The 17,381-nt window shown below is 38.1% G+C and overlaps 1 protein-coding gene across 1 annotated transcript in view; it reads left to right on the forward strand.

The window, feature by feature from the left end:
* PIK3CG (phosphatidylinositol-4,5-bisphosphate 3-kinase catalytic subunit gamma) overlaps positions 1-15,630 on the forward strand; it is a 29,968-nt gene extending 14,338 nt beyond the window's left edge. The window contains exons 6-10 of the mRNA XM_009480119.2: positions 229-319; positions 4,389-4,519; positions 7,059-7,170; positions 9,107-9,264; positions 14,430-15,630. Of these exons, the coding sequence (XP_009478394.2) occupies positions 229-319; positions 4,389-4,519; positions 7,059-7,170; positions 9,107-9,264; positions 14,430-14,711 (774 nt within the window). The 3' untranslated portion in view covers positions 14,712-15,630. The remainder of the gene's footprint in view (positions 1-228; positions 320-4,388; positions 4,520-7,058; positions 7,171-9,106; positions 9,265-14,429) is intronic.
* Positions 15,631-17,381: the final 1,751 nt, after the last annotated feature.

Consider the following 17,381-nt stretch of genomic DNA (forward strand, 5'->3'; position numbering starts at 1 on the left):
AAAACAGTGGAGATTGCCTGGGCACAGGACAGATAAGGAAATATAAACCCTGGTTCTGTAACTTACAATCTTGAATGGCTGCACACTTTCTGTATTTATCTTTTAATCTGTAAAATAGGCAAGTAAGTTTAACCCCATCTCAGAAGTCTGGGCAGTGTTATTTGTGTGAGTAATAAATAATGTCCAAATAATTTGAAATTACTTAGTGTATATGTTTGTTCTTACTAGATTCTTCGAATTATGGAATCCATTTGGGAAGCAGAATCCTTGGACCTCTGTTTGTTACCGTATGGTTGTATTTCTACAGGGAACAAAATAGGTATGTGATCACACTTACTGTGATTAGAAATTTAAAATACCATAGTTACAGAAGTTGCGTTTAGAACTATTCCAGTATGCACTGTGGTCCTGAGATAAACAGCAGTCTATTGCACTTTCTGTGAGCAGCCTCAGTTGCGTCCTAGCAATGGTTTCTGCCCTTCTGATGGGTATTCTTCAACTGCTGCACTGGCTTCACTGACTGTGATTCCTGTGCAAGCCCAACTATTTGGGTCCTGCTGCAAGTTTCTCTTTAATAACAATACTTGGTATGAAAAGGCAGTGAAAGAGAGTGACTTATTCAAGATGTGTTTTAATGTGTTGATAAGAATAAAATAGAGAAAAGAGTTAAAAAAACATTTACCTTTTTTTCCTGACCTAAAGCTTCATACCCTACACTACGCAGAAGCAACAACATTACTCAACAGGATGCTCAGGCAATATTTCTCAGTGGGCATTAGTTCCTGCAGCACAGATGATCTATTTTCCAGAATTCATGGCGGGAGAAATGAAGTAGTTGCTTACAAAGCTTCTGGAGAACTGTGTGAGGGTGTGTAGAGCAACCTGATCACCTCTGGAAGAGTCCGGTTACATCCAGAAATGCCAAACTGATGTATAATTTATACAACTTGATGGCTCCAGACTGACACTTTGTGGTTGGATTTGCATGTATTACGTACCCTAGCGCATCCACATTGCACAGTTTCCTAGTATCAAGGTAGAATAATACAGAATTGACTGTAGAGTCAATTTTGCTGAGCAGTTCTTGAACAATTGGCTGGAGGAAAGCCTCCTCAGTGATGAAAAATTGGCCATGCCCAAATGAAGCTATTGTGCTGAAAAAAAATGCTTTGGCTGGTATAAACAGTGTGTCAGTGAGACAGATTAGCAAGTACAGCTCTGCCATTTACTTAAAGCTTGAACATGTGTAAAAATTAGCAAGTTTGTTAACTCCTTCATCGGTGTAGCTGGCAGTATGATAGTAATTGCATGGATTGGTAAAATAATGATAATATAAATTTTGCGATGTGTCTCCCATGATCTCCAGCTTTTTAGTTCTTTTTCAGCAATATATTTTGCTTTATGGATTGAAGAATAATGAACTGAGTCCCAGTAAAATTAGGAGCTCTTTTTAATATATATCTGTAATGTACTTCCTCTCTAAAATCCATTGCCGCAAAACTTTTATCATCCCTTCTTTTGACTTGAAGATATCTCAGCAATACAGAAAACCCTGACTCACTGATAAAATGCTTGGTAGTGTGACACAAAAGAGTTTCCTTTCTCCTAATGTCAGTGTTTTAAAATTAAATCATATAAATTGTATTGATAGAATTCTAATAATAAAGGAAATGGAATATTATATATCAAAATACTAATTAACTGTAAATATATGGAGGGTTGGTTTTTTTCCCCTCTCCTTTAGGTATGTTACAAAAACCTAATTTTTTAGGAGATTTTTAGGATTTAATTTAATTTTGTTTAAAATCATCTTAAGACAATGTAATGTATTGAAATAGTGGAGGAAGGTGGAGGAATTCTGCCAGTGATCCTAGCATTCTAATATTCAAGTTACATACTTCATTATTCTTTCATGAATTCTTAATTGACTCCCCATTCTTCTATCTCAAGGAAATAATTGTTTATTTTCCTATATGCATGGGGGAGATGTAAGAATTTAGCATCCTTTCAGCACCACAGTAGGGGCATGGTTAATCACATAAAGACTCCTGTTCAGTTTGCTGATAATACCTGCAGCCTAAATTAGTAATACCCAATGTGGGACACTTTGATGTAGAGCTTATGCTTGTTTGGAACAAAACCAAAGAGTAGTGGCATGCAAATATTCTTTCACAGTATTCGTATGTGGTCTTCTTCCATGCTTATTCTTCCCTCCCTCTTAGTATTTCCATGGAGATTGAGACAGTTTCTGTGTATAGACACAAGGACAGTACCCCATTCTACATTGAGCACAGGGAAATAGCCAGGTTTCTTATACCTGGGGCTGGCATTCTCTCCTGTGTAGAGCTTTCTTGGTCTGTTGAAGACACCTGCATTCAATGCAGTTTGCAATTTTGGAAACCTCCATCCTCTCCACTGCTTCTGCCAAACAGACCTCTGTAGGAGGAACTTTCTCTTCTATGTATCACTGGTAAAAGATCATACCTTATTCTCTCTTCCTTTGACATGGCCATATGTTCCCGGCTCTGCGAGGCAATTATCACTATGTTGCATCACTGCAAAATTTAAGAAGTTCAAGCTGGCACATAATATTGTAAGAGTCACGTGTTTTAGTACTGCAGAGCCCCCAAAACACATAGCGTAGTGCATTTACTGCTGCACTTCCTCCCAATTGAATACAGACCACCTACTCTTGGTAGGCATGTCTGTATTTAGAAGGATTCATCAGTAGAGCTATACTATTGCAGCACTTAACTTTTTTTTACCACAATACCTTTAAAGTATTTACTTGGGCAGAGTAAGCTGCACAACATCCTGCGTAGGTTTTATACCACTCTTTTGGCAGTGCAGTGGAGAATGATCAGTAAAGGGGTTTCATTAGCAGCTGCTTTAAAATCTGGGGATTTTTCACACTGCTAATCAATATAGCTATGCTGGAAGAAATTTTAAATGCAAGGGGAAGGAGAAGGTGCCTCCTGCAACAGCTCTGCTCCCTTGGAATCAAGGAGCTGTTGGCCGGTAGAGGGAGATTTGTGAGCACAGGCAGGGGAAGCTTTTTCAACAGCTGGAATGTGATCTGGAGTTCACTCTCAGAAGGAAAACAACAGCTTGACAAGCAAAGACCAAAATGCAGAGCTTTTTAATTTGGTGGTGTTGGTGGTGGGCGTTAGAGGTCATATTTCCACAACAGTTTTATTACAAACAAATCCAGGCCACTGTCAAGACAGAAGAAATACCTCCAGGGGGTATTCAGCCATGAATTCAGCCATGCGTGGAAGGCAGGGGCAGGAAGAGATTACTGTGTTCTTACTCTGTTACTGAAAAATTTGCACATAATTCAGTAATTGCAAAAGGGTAGGGCTGTGAATAGAAAGAAATTCATCCATTTCAGAGAGCGAGTCAAACTGAAACCGAATCAGAAACTGCTTTGAATCACTTTGGGGAGAAAAGGATATTTTTCTTTGCTTGCTTATCTTCGAGCTGGAGCTGAAGCCAGGCTTTTACCTAGAAGACACTGTTGAACTTGAACCAGAGGAAGAAAATATAGTATTTCCAGTTACAAATAAGTTCAACTAAAATCTGACCTTCCCCCATACAGGCATGCTCAGTACAAGGGCAGACTGCATTTGCTAGTCTTTGGCTACAGTGCAGAGTTGTGTTGCAGCCTCTGTTTCTGCTTTTCTCTCTAGCTTCCCCTTCATCACATGCTGTGTTAGTATGAACAGTACAAGTCCTTATTTCTGCACTGTATTGCTGTGACGTGCTGATTTGCCTTTGTGAGGATCTGTTCAGTTTAGGACCAACCTCTGGGCCCCAACAGCCAGAGCTTTCCACCACCAGTCCCACCACTATACCTCACTGTGTACTGGTATTTCTGAACCTTTCTGTGCATATGTACCCTTGAGCTTATATTGGATTTTCTGCAGGAGGGCCAGCTCTGTTCCTCTGCCACAGGTCTGGTAACACTTGCATCCCTAGGCTGCTGCAACGCTGCAGCCTGTCTTCAGCTCCTCAAATTTGTGAAGTTGGAGAGAAGCTGGTGGGAATGTGGCTGGTACCTGCGCTTCTGCAGGGGATCAGGGCAGGAGGTAGTTCCTGTCCTTGGGAAAAGGCTCATGCAGAGAGTCCCCAGTCATCATGTGATTCTTTCCATTTTAAAAGGTTTTACATTCTCATGGAGGAGTTTAGGATGCCAGACTAGTTACTGGTCTGGTTTCAGCTGGGAATGAACAAGAACCACTGTTGCTTATAAAATAAATTTCTGCTCACAACCTATGATGTTCTGCAGTTGATTTAAAACCCACATTTTAAAATTTAATTTTCCATTTTTTAATAAGCTTTGATTTAAATTTAATAATTTCTTCTAACTTCTTCCTTGGTTTCTCTAGGAATGATCGAAATTGTGAAAGATGCTACAACGATTGCCAAAATTCAACAGAGTACAGTTGGCAACACTGGTGCATTTAAGGATGAAATACTAAACCAGTGGCTCAAGGAAAGATGCATGATTGAAGAGAAGGTGAGTTCTTTGAATTTTTAAGTAGGATTTTCAAATGCACCCTACTAATTTAGAATCATGGAATTGTTTAGGTTGGAAAAGACCTTTAAGATCATCAAGTCCAACCATTAACCTAACACTGCCAAGTCCACCACTAAACCATGTCCCTAAGCACCACATCTACACATCTTTTAAAGACCTCCAGGGATGGGGACTCAACCACTTTCCCGGGCAGCCGGTTCCAGTGCTTGACAATCCTTTTGGTGAAGAAATTTTTCCTAATATCCAATCTAAACCTCCCCTGGTGCAAATTGAGGCCATTTCCTCTTGTCCTATCACTTGTTTCTTGGCAGAAGAGACCAACGCCCACCTCACTACAGCCTCCTTTCAGATAGTTGCAGAGAGCAATAAGGTCTCCCCTGAGCCTCCTTTTCTCCAAGCTAAACAATCCCAATTCCCTCTGCCGCTCCTCATAAGACCTGTGCTCTAGACCCTTCACCAGCTTCATTGCCCTTCTTTGGACATGGTCCAGCACCTCAATGTCTTTCTTGTAGTGAGGGGCCCAAAACTGAACACAGTGTTCGAGGTGCGGCCTCACCAGTGCCAAGTACAGGGGGACAATCACCTCCCTGCTCCTGCTGGCCACACTATTCCTGATACAAGCCAGGATGCTGTTGGCCTTCTTGGCCACCTGGGCACACTGCTGGCTCGTGTTCAGCCGGCTGTCTACCAACACCCACAGGTCCTTTTCAGCCAGGCAGCTTTCCAGCCACTCTTCCCCAAGCCTGTAGCGTTGCATGGGGTTGTTGTGACCCAAGTGCAGGACCTGGCACTTCACCTTGTTGAACCTCATACAATTGGTCTCGTCCCATTGATCCAGCCTGTCCATTTTTTTTCTTTTATTTTTTAAATTTGTGGTTTTACTTGAAGAGCTCTTTACAGTTTGTAGAAGGGAAAAAAAACCTGTGCCATGAAGTTGAATTTACTGGTCTGTACCCTCTGAACAGATTAGAAATGAAGTTAAACTCGATTTATTGCTAATTCCTTTAGATAATGAACTGGGTTCATATGATTTACATACAGTGTACCAACTAAACTTCCCTTTCCTGCAAGCATAGGGCTCATAAAATTGTGAATGCAAGTATTATTTGTAATTAAATTATTAAACTATGGAATGTATAACTAAACAGTAGATACCTGCAGAAACAACAGGTTGCATCAACACTTTGAATAAGTTTAAGTAATTTTTAGATCCTGTTTCTGAAAAGGTTTTAAAGCACAATTGAGAATTATGAAAAGTCCCAATTCTATTTGTTATAACAGTAATCAGTATTGAGGCTACAGGAACTGGCCAGTTAGGTCCATGGAAAGTAGTTCTTCTACACCCCTAATGGTGAGTGATTTTTAAAACCTTTCAACTGAAGGAAGTTTATTCCACTTCCGTCTCTCCTCTACTGCTGAAACATTACAGCCAGTGGTGGATACATCAATGTTAAAATTTTAGGTCAAAAAAACCTCCTTCTGTATCATGAACTCGACTATTATCATAAGTCACTTTGTGGTTTGGAAGCTGTACTGGGCCAGGTTAAACACTCCAGTTCCATGGTTATTAACAGTTAGGAAGCAGAAGAATATTCAGAACAGTTTAAAGCAATTGATGTTTTAGTTACTACAACGTTGACTCTTGGGTGGTTGCATGGGTTCAGTAAGGTCTACTCCTCTTCCTCTGGCAGAGTTGGCTCCTGCATTCTGTGGTACATTCTTCGGCAGTTTTTTTGCAATTGCCATGAATATTTCATTTACGTTCCTAGATGTTTTGGCAGACATCTCCATGAACAATAAGCTGTTGTCATCTGCGTAAGCCTGTGCTCCCTGGAAATCCAGAGCTCTCTTGTTAGCTACACCAGCTTTGTTTCCTTCTAAAGCTATTACAATGTTAGGACTTGTTTGTCACTGAAGTTCTTTGACCCAATTTTTCACTCTGGCAATAGGAGCACAGAGCCCATACGGTTGTGTTTGTGTTACTTACATGAGTATGAAAAATCCATTCATTTTCCCTGTACTCAGCTGCAGGTGTCTGTGAAAGAGCCTTTAGCATCCAGCTGGTAGCCAAGCTCCTGAGAAACAAGATGCTTTAGAAATTACTCCTTTGTCAGTGGTATTTAGAAGTGATACATGAGGAGCAGATTGAAAGGACATCTAAGAACACTGAAAGGCAGTGTGGTTTTAGAGGATTTAAACACAGGTTTGGGTACTCACGATTTCTTTGCTTAGGTAGGTCCACTGACCTACTAGATCTTTCGGCCAGCTTTTTTTCTCAGAAAGCATGGACAACTATATGCTTATTTTATTTGCACTAAGGGATAGCACCTGCTCGCACAGTACAGCAAGTGCAATGCAGGGCTGTGATCTTAATCTCTGCTGTGCAACAGTATATTTTATAAGACAGTTTGTCTAACTGTTGATAGATACATGTTGACAGAAAGGCATATGATTTTGAGAATGACTGAATTTAGTTTCTAGCATTGAAAGATTTAACATCTCTAAGATTTATTTTTAGTTTCAGGCAGCTGTGGAAAGATTTGTTTATTCTTGTGCTGGATACTGTGTGGCAACCTTTGTACTTGGAATAGGAGACAGGCACAATGACAACATTATGATTACAGAAACAGGTGAGTTATTTTTTGAGAATTTCATAGAAGTGGGGACTAGTCTATACTTCACTAGATTTTTCTTTCATTTTAATAAATAATGTATTTAACAATGAATGAAGAGACACAATCCAGTTCTGTCAGCATTGCTTGCAAGTTCAGGTCCTCCTGTGACATTGAAATGTATTGTCACCCCTTTTGGTCTTCATATTTTCGTTCTAGATATTTATCATTAATAATGCCATTCTTTTCCAAGGACGAGTTTGTTACAAAGTCATGAGGAATGTAAAACTAATTATTTCTAGTGTCTAGATCTAAGATTTAAAAGCCAAAATACTTTAAAAAGCAGACAGCTGTTCACCTGTCTGAAGTGTGGATGTGGTTCTGACAGTACTCAGTGGAACTATATCTGTGTCAGAATTCAGATGTTACCGGAGTATTTTGACTTCCGAGGAACATAATGGCTTTATATACCTTTGTAGAAAATCCTAGAAAGTAAGTGCACATGGAGTGTATTGGTTTTGCTACTGAAGTCTGTGGGATGGTTGCAATCCTCCTGAAAGAACTGCAATTTTTTTGTATTACAAACTTTGGGAATTATTTCTGTAGCTGCACATTGGTTCATCCCTAATTTTACTTACCTGTGGAAGCCCCAGAAAGAACAGTACCTATGGAGGAGTTTTATTTGGTCTAAGAAATTCATTTCCAGTTTCATGATCCTCTTGCTTCATAATTAGTCTTTACATAATGCTAAGAGACAGAAAATACTTCTGGGCTTAGTTAGAAGGCTGTATATTTAATATTAATCATATAGTTAAAGTTTTGCCAGTCGAGAGAAGAAGAAGGCTAGAGAGAAGTAGTACCCTGAAGGCAGAAATGAGCTAATTGAAGACTACAGTAAAAAAGTTCACCAGAAGTCCTTGAGGAAAAGAAGACAAAGAAATGCTTTAATTTCAACGTTACATATAATATAATACAATGTTAGTGCCCATTGGTAGAAGATGAGGGACAGGTCAGTAGAAAGGGAGACAGAGAAAGAAAGGTTATTCTGTTGTGGTCAGGAACAGGTTTGTCTTAGTTGTTTTGAGCAACAGAAGCCAGAAGGATGTCAGTCTGAGAGGTCTGCAGAGTGTCAGATTTGGTAGGTTGGGAGGACTCGGAAACTGGCTGAAATGCTGGAACATCTAAGGGCATTCCACCTACAGATCACTGTTAAGTATCATCTTACATAATTTGATGTTTTATCTTGTTTTATACATGTACCACTATTAGAAATCTATGTTTTTAAGTAACCATACTCCTTTATCCTTACATCTTGTCTGCCAGTGAAAGTAATAAAGTAATCTGAAGAGCAGCAGCACACTCCAGTCCTGTAGGTGTAGCAATCCTCAAAAGGGGAATTTTTCATCACTTTCCTGGGGATTGATACCCTACTGCAATGTCAAAGTTATCCAAAGGGTGACAATGCAAACTTACTCTGCACAGTACAGGGTGGTTTAGAAAGTGGTAATGCAGGTCTGTGAGGAAGAAGCATGTTCTAGCGAATGACATTAGCCAAGGAGCTGGATAGCACCAGAATCCCATGGGTATTTGAAACATAATCCACAAGCCTTTTCCATGTAGTGATGTGCTGGGAGCTGATTGTTACAGATCTGAGGCACAAGCTTTCCTTGGTTGATTTTTGAAAAGCTGTGAGTGTATGTTTAGAAAATACAGCAGTTCTGCCAGGTTTTTAACAACTGCCAAAGATAAATAAAAAGTAACTTTGCTAAGAGGACATAATTATATATTAAAAAAAAAAAAAAAAAAGAGATAAACCAGTCTTTTCTGCTGAACTAAAGATCGATCCTATGTACCCCCAAAAAAGAGGTTTTGGAATTATTGTGAATACAAGTAAGTGTTCTTGGCAGTTTGTTGTCTTTGAGCCTAACTGTGACTTCTTCTTCTCTTTATAAAGGTAACCTTTTCCATATTGATTTTGGCCATATTCTTGGGAATTATAAAAGCTTCCTTGGAATTAATAAGGAAAGAGTTCCTTTTGTGCTGACTCCAGATTTTCTGTTTGTCATGGGGACTTCAGGAAAGAAGACGAGTCTCCATTTCCATAAATTTCAGGTAAAGAGTAAATATCTAGCGGCAAATCAATTAAGCAATGTTTTTTTACCCTTTAAAATGAACATTAGTGCCTTAGTTTTCAAAGGTTTAGGCTCCTGGGTATTATGTTAATAAAATTTACTGAATTATAATACAATTCCAGGATGTTTTAGGCCCAACTAAGAGCAAAAATTATCTGTTGGATTACGGGAACTAAAATTCAAACATCCACAAAGCCACATTGAAAAGCAGTCCTTTCTTTGTTTCTTGTCTTGATTGAAAATACTTTGTAGAGGGCTTAAGTATTTATGCAATTAGGGGAGACTCATAGCACTAAGCAGAGCCTTCTGTGTAGCACGAGCAGGTGCGAGGCATTCCTCAGCTGGCTTTGCCAGGGTTATTCCCTCCTGATTCTGCCCTTGTGTTCTGGGGCTTGGACTACTGCATCTGAATAGAAATCTGCAGTGACCCTAAGCTATGTCAGATTCTGTTTTTGTGAAGGGGATGGACTTAATGCTCTCAAAGAAAAGAATGGTGTTAAAAGTCTATCCCGTTGCAGCTTCTAGTTGAAATTGAGCCCCTCTGAAACAGTCGTGATTTTTCAAGCTTGTGGAGGACCTGGGCGAGGAGGGAGCAAAGCAAAATGCTGTTTAGTATGTTTAATGAAATGGCTGAGAGCATGGGTGAGCAGAAGTAAATGGAGATCTGGGGTGTTATTCCTGTGCTCATCTTAAGGCACTTTAAATAAGTGCTGAATTTAGAAAGCAGGTTCCCTATAATATCAAAGTCTTCTCTGGAGTGTGAGTCGAAGCAAAAGCCTAACTTAGATGTTTTGGGTTCCCTGTGGATGAACCAGTCTCTCTGTCCTGGTCAGGAGTCTGGTTTTCTAACCTGAGTACCTAATTGAGGTTCTTACTGTTGGATAGTGAATGTGTCCCTTTGAACATACACGTGATTGTACAGCAAATAACGAGGCAGTTGTCATCCTTGAGCCCAGACTTCTGAAAATAACTGAAGAACCAGGTGCAATTTTTCAGTCTTTGTTTTGCACAAGGACTAGCTTTATCACGGTGCAGGTGTTTTGAAGGGAGCTTGTAGCTCAAGAGATTTAAGAGCAGGGTGGTTTTGCTATAGGGTGGCAATGCTGAGCCCATGCTCTCAGAGAAGCCTGTGAGCTGTGCTGCGTACAGGAAAGATGCTGTTGCCGCAGCTGTAAGCCATGTGCAAGTTTGGGGCTGAAACACCATTCTAGGGTATGTCGTTTCATAGAAGACCTCTGCTCTGGAAGCAGAAAATAGTTCAAAATATGAAAGCGTGCTAAGGGAGAATTGGAAGACTAGCAACCTGTTAGTGTCTGCAGTGAGGTAATGTGTTTGTATATATGGATCATCCAGCTTTTTGGAGAATATCTGACCTTTACTTCAGCAGCCCAAATACCAAAAGCAATAGGAGGTGATTTTGGTCTTAGCGTCTCTTCAGTGAGCCGTGCCTTCATCGTACAGTCCTGGGTTTGACTGAATACGCGTTTTGTTACTCTGGTACAAATTTCTAAATACTGCTACCATCCCACTAATGCAGATGGTTTAGGAATGCCGTGATAGTGCCAGTGTCATTTCTGCTAGTGTCATTAACCAGATGAAGGGCGATTAATGTGCTTTACCTTTGTGAGCTGTGACCGTGATATGTGACCTGGTCATTTTAAATGGGATGATTTAAGCACAGACAACAATAATACTGACCAAAAAAATGTAAGTTCATGTACAGTTCTGCTGCATTAGATACTGTTTATAAACTGCTATTCCAGTACATTAAAAGGCTTTTCTGTCTCAAACACCAATAAAAAGAAAGTTAAAATACTTGCATACAAGTAAAATAGTAATACAGAGCAAGATCTGCATCATATATTTTGCTGTAAAAAATATATATTTTAATTACATGGTCAGAGTACAAAAATAAACAGCATTATAGCTTCACTTTTCAACTGGCTGGTTTCATCATGTTTCCTAATATTGAGGGATTCATTCAGCGTGCCTGCTGACTCATCCATGTATTAATGGAAAAGTCTCAGCATTTATCCTTCATTAATTTTTAAGAGCATCTCTCATTAATTTGTATTTCAACTACATTAAAATAGGTTGTACTTTAGAGGAATCTTTTGGTTTTTACAGGCTTGGTGTTTTTAATATTTTGAAAAATACTTTTTGAAAAATGTTGTTTCTCTGTCATGTATTGGATACAGTCCATATGGATGTGTTAGCAGTAGCTCATATTGCAGGTGTCAGAGGAGGTTAATTAGACAAATAATTTTGACCGAAGTTCACTGCAGCAGAGTGTAGTTTGTTATTAGTGACGTTCTAAAGCTGTCAGTGGCCTGGCAACTTTTCTGTAACTAGCAATAAAGCTCATTCCTATTAGCTCTTAATCTAAATTTTGCTTCCCTTTTTGTTTGCATTCCTTATGATGGTTTAATGAAAATTAGAGGCCAGAGGTTATTAATGACATCACAGAAGTGCTTAATAGGAAGGAGTATTTGATGGTCTTTTGTCCTAATTGCAAAAATTTATTTAAGCGTGACTTAATCTGAGAAGACAAGTATTTTTCTGTTCCATCTATGAATTTTTCAGCTGCCTTAGTACTGTCCAGATTTCTCTTGCTGTAAGTGTCATATGTAGTGGCATTTCCTTTCCAGCCTTTGGCTGAAACCCGTGCAACTCTCTTACTCCTGTGTACACGCAACTTTTTCACTTCCTACTTGTAGAAACCCTTGAGAGTGCCTCATCTGAGATCTTCATAGTCTTTTGAGCTTTGTCCACCTACCTATTATTAGTTTGCCTAAAACTGTCTTTGCTAGTTTTAGCATTAACTTTTGAATGCCTTTTTATTCATTATATTTATTTAATTCATTATTTTTTCCTTACTCTGCTGACTTGATAATATAGAGATCTGTATTTTCAGTACTAATCAAATTCTTCTGTACCATGTTTACAGAATCTCATGTATTTGATTGTGAGATAAAGGTGACAGAAAGCAGAAGGGTGTACAATTAGTCACTGAAAAATACTTATTTGTATTTGTAGTATACTGTACAGGGAAGGGATGGCCTATATAACAGAACTTGGACACTTTATATTATAAAAATGCCTGACCTTTAGGATACTAATAGTTAGGACAGTTTCAAGCTCTCAAAATAATTATTGTCTGTTGGACAACGGGATTTTGGGTTCTCCTTAGCTCGTCTCATTTTGCCTATGGCTTTAGATCAGTCAGCAGCTTTCTTCTTAATCCCATGGTAAACATCTACATATCCTTGACACATACGTATGTGTTATTTTTCGTTCTTTCTGCCTCTCTCAGAAGTGTAAAAACTAGTTTTCTTTGAAGATGTTAATTGAAAACTCCATTCAGTTCCTGTCTGAATAAATAACTGTAACAGGCAGATACAGATTTTTTAAATCTTTTGAATTCCTGGGAGGACTGCCTTTGAGATGCAGTGATGCCAGGTTCTTGACTGCATTAATTGTTTTTCTCAGACACCCGCAGTAGTGAGATACATCATCCATAGAGAAATGTAAAACCTTCTTTGATACAACTGTAAAGACCTTTCATCTCTTTCAAGGGGAACAAAACACACACTAACTCTTGTGACAAGATTTCCCTGTTTGAAGTTGATAATACATAGGTAGAATTTCTTTTTTTTTAATTTTTTTCCCCTGGTGTTATGGAGAGAAACTAATCCCCGTGATAAGATGATGGTATTTTCTGTTGTAAATTTTGCTTTGACCATTGCAATTTATCTTCTGCTTCGCTAGAGCTAAACTAACATTAGAGTTCATAAGTATGATCTTATTTCAGGACAGAATTTGTTTGGAAACAGAGTGAAAGATTTAAGGGCCCAGGCAATAGGAAAAAATAAACCCTACAGACAGATCTTCAACATATCATCTTCCTTCCTTAGTATCTTCCTAACCTCTCTGGTTGGTTGTCCTGGTGTTGCTGACGTGAACAGTGATAGAAATTAAGATTGTTTGTGCACTTCTTACTGTTTCTAAGGAAGAAGAAAAACATACACCTTGTCAAAAATAAATGCTGTTCTAGAGGGCTGATGAGATTTGGTGGAACTTTACATGAAAATACTTGGATTTCTTAAAATTCTTTAATAAATTCATATACATTTGTGGAAAGGTTAAATTGCATATTTAATTGGGTAAAAATTAGCATTGCTTCAGCTTTGGTTTTAATAGCAACAACCTTCTTGGAAATATTTTTTGTCTTTTTACATTACTGCATTGCAGGCCCAATTTACCTTTCTAATATATGATTGATTTCTTCATCGCATTGTCTTCCTTAAGATGTTATTTCTAAAAGTAAATGAGTAATAAACTTAATATAAGAAATAATCATTTCAGTTTACGTATTAGTCACTTAGCATGAAATACTCTTTTAAAAAGCATTGCGTGTTTTTTCCAAGCTGCAGAAATTTAATTCTTCTAAAGGTTATGTGGTTAAGCACAAATTACTTATATATGGAAGTGAAAAAGCTATTAAAAAAAAAAATCTGTGGAATGCAGTATGACAGTACATAAACATAGAAGTCCTACAGCAAGACAGTGTGCCTGAAAACTAGAGCTGTCAGCTGGAAAAATTTCTCAGAATACCAAGCCTGAAAAATCTTCCCCATTAAATAAGCTGTCACCTCTGCAAAGTTAATAGACTTATATATAAAATGAAGAACAGTCCCCTGGAGGTGCTGCTTTATTCAGTATCACTTGCCAGCCATGGTCTTTAAATGGGAACATACCAATTGGAAAGGAAGACAATGAATTATTGCTGTCTCTTTTAACAGCCACAGAAAGAGATTATACGACAGGGAAATTAATTTGAAATTTTGGTGAAGCTAAGGTTTTATGCTTTAGCAATGAATATAATGTTATTAGAAAGAGCCTTGAGTTTGTACACCAAAACAGTACTTGTTGCCCCAAGGTGTGGTGATGAATGAAGTAATACCAAGCGACGGATGCAGACGTTCGCTTCACATTTCTGCTCAGGTGAACAGCTCTTTTGGGTCTCGCCTCTCTGACGTACTCGAGTGATTGACTAGCGTTGGTTAATGAGAGTCCTGTGAAATGCCTACAACCACCCCTCTCAGTTCACCTCATCAATTAACAAAAAATTATTCTCTCTTGTAGGACGTATGTGTGAAGGCTTATTTAGCTCTTCGACATCACACAAACCTGCTGATCATCTTGTTCTCCATGATGCTAATGACTGGAATGCCCCAATTAACCAGCAAAGAGGATATTGAATATATCCGGGATGCACTGACAGTAGGGAAAAGCGAAGAAGATGCCAAAAAGCATTTTCTTGATCAGATAGAGGTTTGCAGAGATAAGGGCTGGACTGTGCAATTTAACTGGTTTTTACATCTTGTGCTTGGAATCAAACAAGGAGTAGAAAAGCATTCTGCTTAATATTTTATGTAAATTAACTGTGGGTGTGAATAGGGGGTTAGTGGATCTACATGTTATTTATGAATTCTGAATAACTGAGCAGTCAAAATTGCCTTTACTTTGCTGGCAGCTTAAATGGATCTTCTAAAAAGGCAAGGACTTTTGCTCTGCCCCTCCAGAAGATCGTCCTGCAGTCAAGATTTTTTTTTTTTTTTAAATGTCTAATGGCACTTCAGGTTGCTTGATTCTTTTAAGTAGTTGCTTTGCTGATGTGGCCTGCATTTTTCTTGTTTTCTTTAGTAATAATTTCAGATAAATATGAAGGAGGAGCTTGAGTAAGATGATAACCTGCAAATTCAAATAGAAATCCCCTATGACATTACCTTAATTGTTCATGAGGGTCAAGCCCTTCAAAAGCAGAAGAATCTATTTAAAATCTATGGTTATATTGAAATCCCTGTAGGCAATTCACTTCTTTCTCAGGATGGCTTACACTCAAGTGTTCTTCCCCCACATCCTTCTCTCTTGTCCCTTCCTTAACACTTAGTCCTTGCTGGATTTTTAATATGTTGTCAGTAGAAAACAGCTCTACCACTGGAGGAAATCTCCTTACTATTACTGTGGCCTCCTGACATAAGACAACTGAGCTTGACTTTCCTGCCAGGAGAACTTCACAGTTATCCAGAAGTTCCTCGGGTTTGAACCTGAAATTCTGAGGGTTTCATTTTGGAAGTTTTTTTACTGGACTTTTTAATGGGGAATGTCCGTATTATATTACAGATTATATTCTTACTGTAAAGTTACTAAAATTCCACCTGTATAGTAAAAGCTTTGTAGAAAAAGCAATGGTACTTCCTTGTTCCTCAGAGAAAACTCCTTATGTAAGAGTAATTGAAATTTTACCAAATATTTGAGAAACCCAAAGTTATTTATTCTTTGGTGATATATTTTCAGGATATACCTAGAAGGAATTAAACGTAATTTTTGAAATTGTGTATATTTTGCTATTTATTTTTAAATTCCTTAAGAGACTGTACTACTGAAAAGGTATTTATGAAAGAAAAAAAATCCTTATCTTTAATTTCAATATTTAAATTTAAAAGAGGAAAAAATGGGCAGTGTTAAGTAGAATTTTAACTTCTCTACTGTAGGATGCCTGCAAATCATCAAGTCTGCCTGTGGTAGGAAAGGAAAAAAATACATAGCATGAATTAGTCTTTGACTTGAATTATTAGGGTATACATCCTGCTAACTGATTTTTACCAAAGAGAGGAGATGGCTTACAATACTGCTTTTTTGCACTTTTGCCTGTGTAATTTCTTCTTTCATTGTAGTGTTACATGGGTTTTACATTACATATAAATGATTAACTGAATTTTTTAATTCTGTTATCATTTGCTTTGATCATTTCACAGAACTGTTAAGATTTTAACTACTGCTACCACTGTTACTACTGTGTGTATTCTAGAAGGTTTTTTAATAAATGTACTGTAATTGCTGTCTCGGTTATGAGATATAGCCAATCTGTTCCTGAAATGCAGGTGTTTAATTGGTTACTGTGCACAACTATTTTTGATGTATATGGTAGACTCTAGTTAAGGAAATCTAAAAAGTTAAAATGTAGACTATTTTGTTGTTCTGTTATATTCTTACTCTGTGCAAGATAGATGCAAGACCATATAAAGACTAAAATATAAACTAAATGGTGAATATTGTCTGTAAAATTATATTTTTAGATTTGTATTTTATAGATTTGAAATAAATTGATATGTTGTATTCATTTGATAATCATTCGTGAATAAGCAGCTTAGCCCAAAATACATGTAAATATTTTTTATTCAGTTACTTAAAGACTGTGTAATCTCAGTAAGAAATCATATTCAAATCCCCACTCAGAGGAATTGTTTTAGTTCCGTATTAACTACTCTGTACGATGTCAGATATCTTAAATTTTAATAGTCTATAGTATTAGAATTGCAATTATTGTAATTGTAAAATGTGAATAGAGTATTAGCACTTCCTAAGAGCACTTTATTCATTCCTGGTTTGTTCTATAAAGAAAAATCTGAAGATTTTAGTAAGTCCCTAGTTTTAGAAAGTAAGTAAATCTACTGCTAAATTTAACTCCAGCATGGGGAAATGAATGCTAATCACAACTTCAAGGGAAATGGCACTCTTGAAGCAGCCTCCATTCGCAGAAAAAGGTCTACGAGAGATCTGCATCCAGAGGAAAGCAGTTTAGTCCTGCACTAAACTTAGACTGATGATTTTTATCAGCAGTTTACCATGTGCTATATTGAATTGTATAGAATGTTTGTTACAGACATCTGAAACACCTCTGCACTGAACTAATTAGCAGAGTTTTTCATTGCTTTCCTTGCCCGTGAAGCCTACGGTTGGGCTGCCTGGGCAGTGCTAAGCTGCCTTGTGTGTTCCTTTGAACACCCCCTCTGCGTCGGGCGCTGGGTGTGTGCCAGCCTGACTTCTGGGAGATCAAAAGTAGCTGCCAAATCTCCTTTTTACCCACAGAACACGCTATTAGGCAGCTTACCGGCACTTTATTTATAAATAGCTGTGCATTCATACAGCTGACCATCTGTTGCCTTTCCTGTGCCTCTGAAACCTCCATCCACAACTGACTTTGTGTTCTGGCAAGCCCTGACCCAAGGAAAAACAACGCAGAGGTGTAGT

This window comes from Pelecanus crispus, chromosome 1 (genome assembly GCF_030463565.1).
Source record: "Pelecanus crispus isolate bPelCri1 chromosome 1, bPelCri1.pri, whole genome shotgun sequence".
In the NCBI taxonomy this organism is placed as follows: domain Eukaryota; kingdom Metazoa; phylum Chordata; class Aves; order Pelecaniformes; family Pelecanidae; genus Pelecanus; species Pelecanus crispus.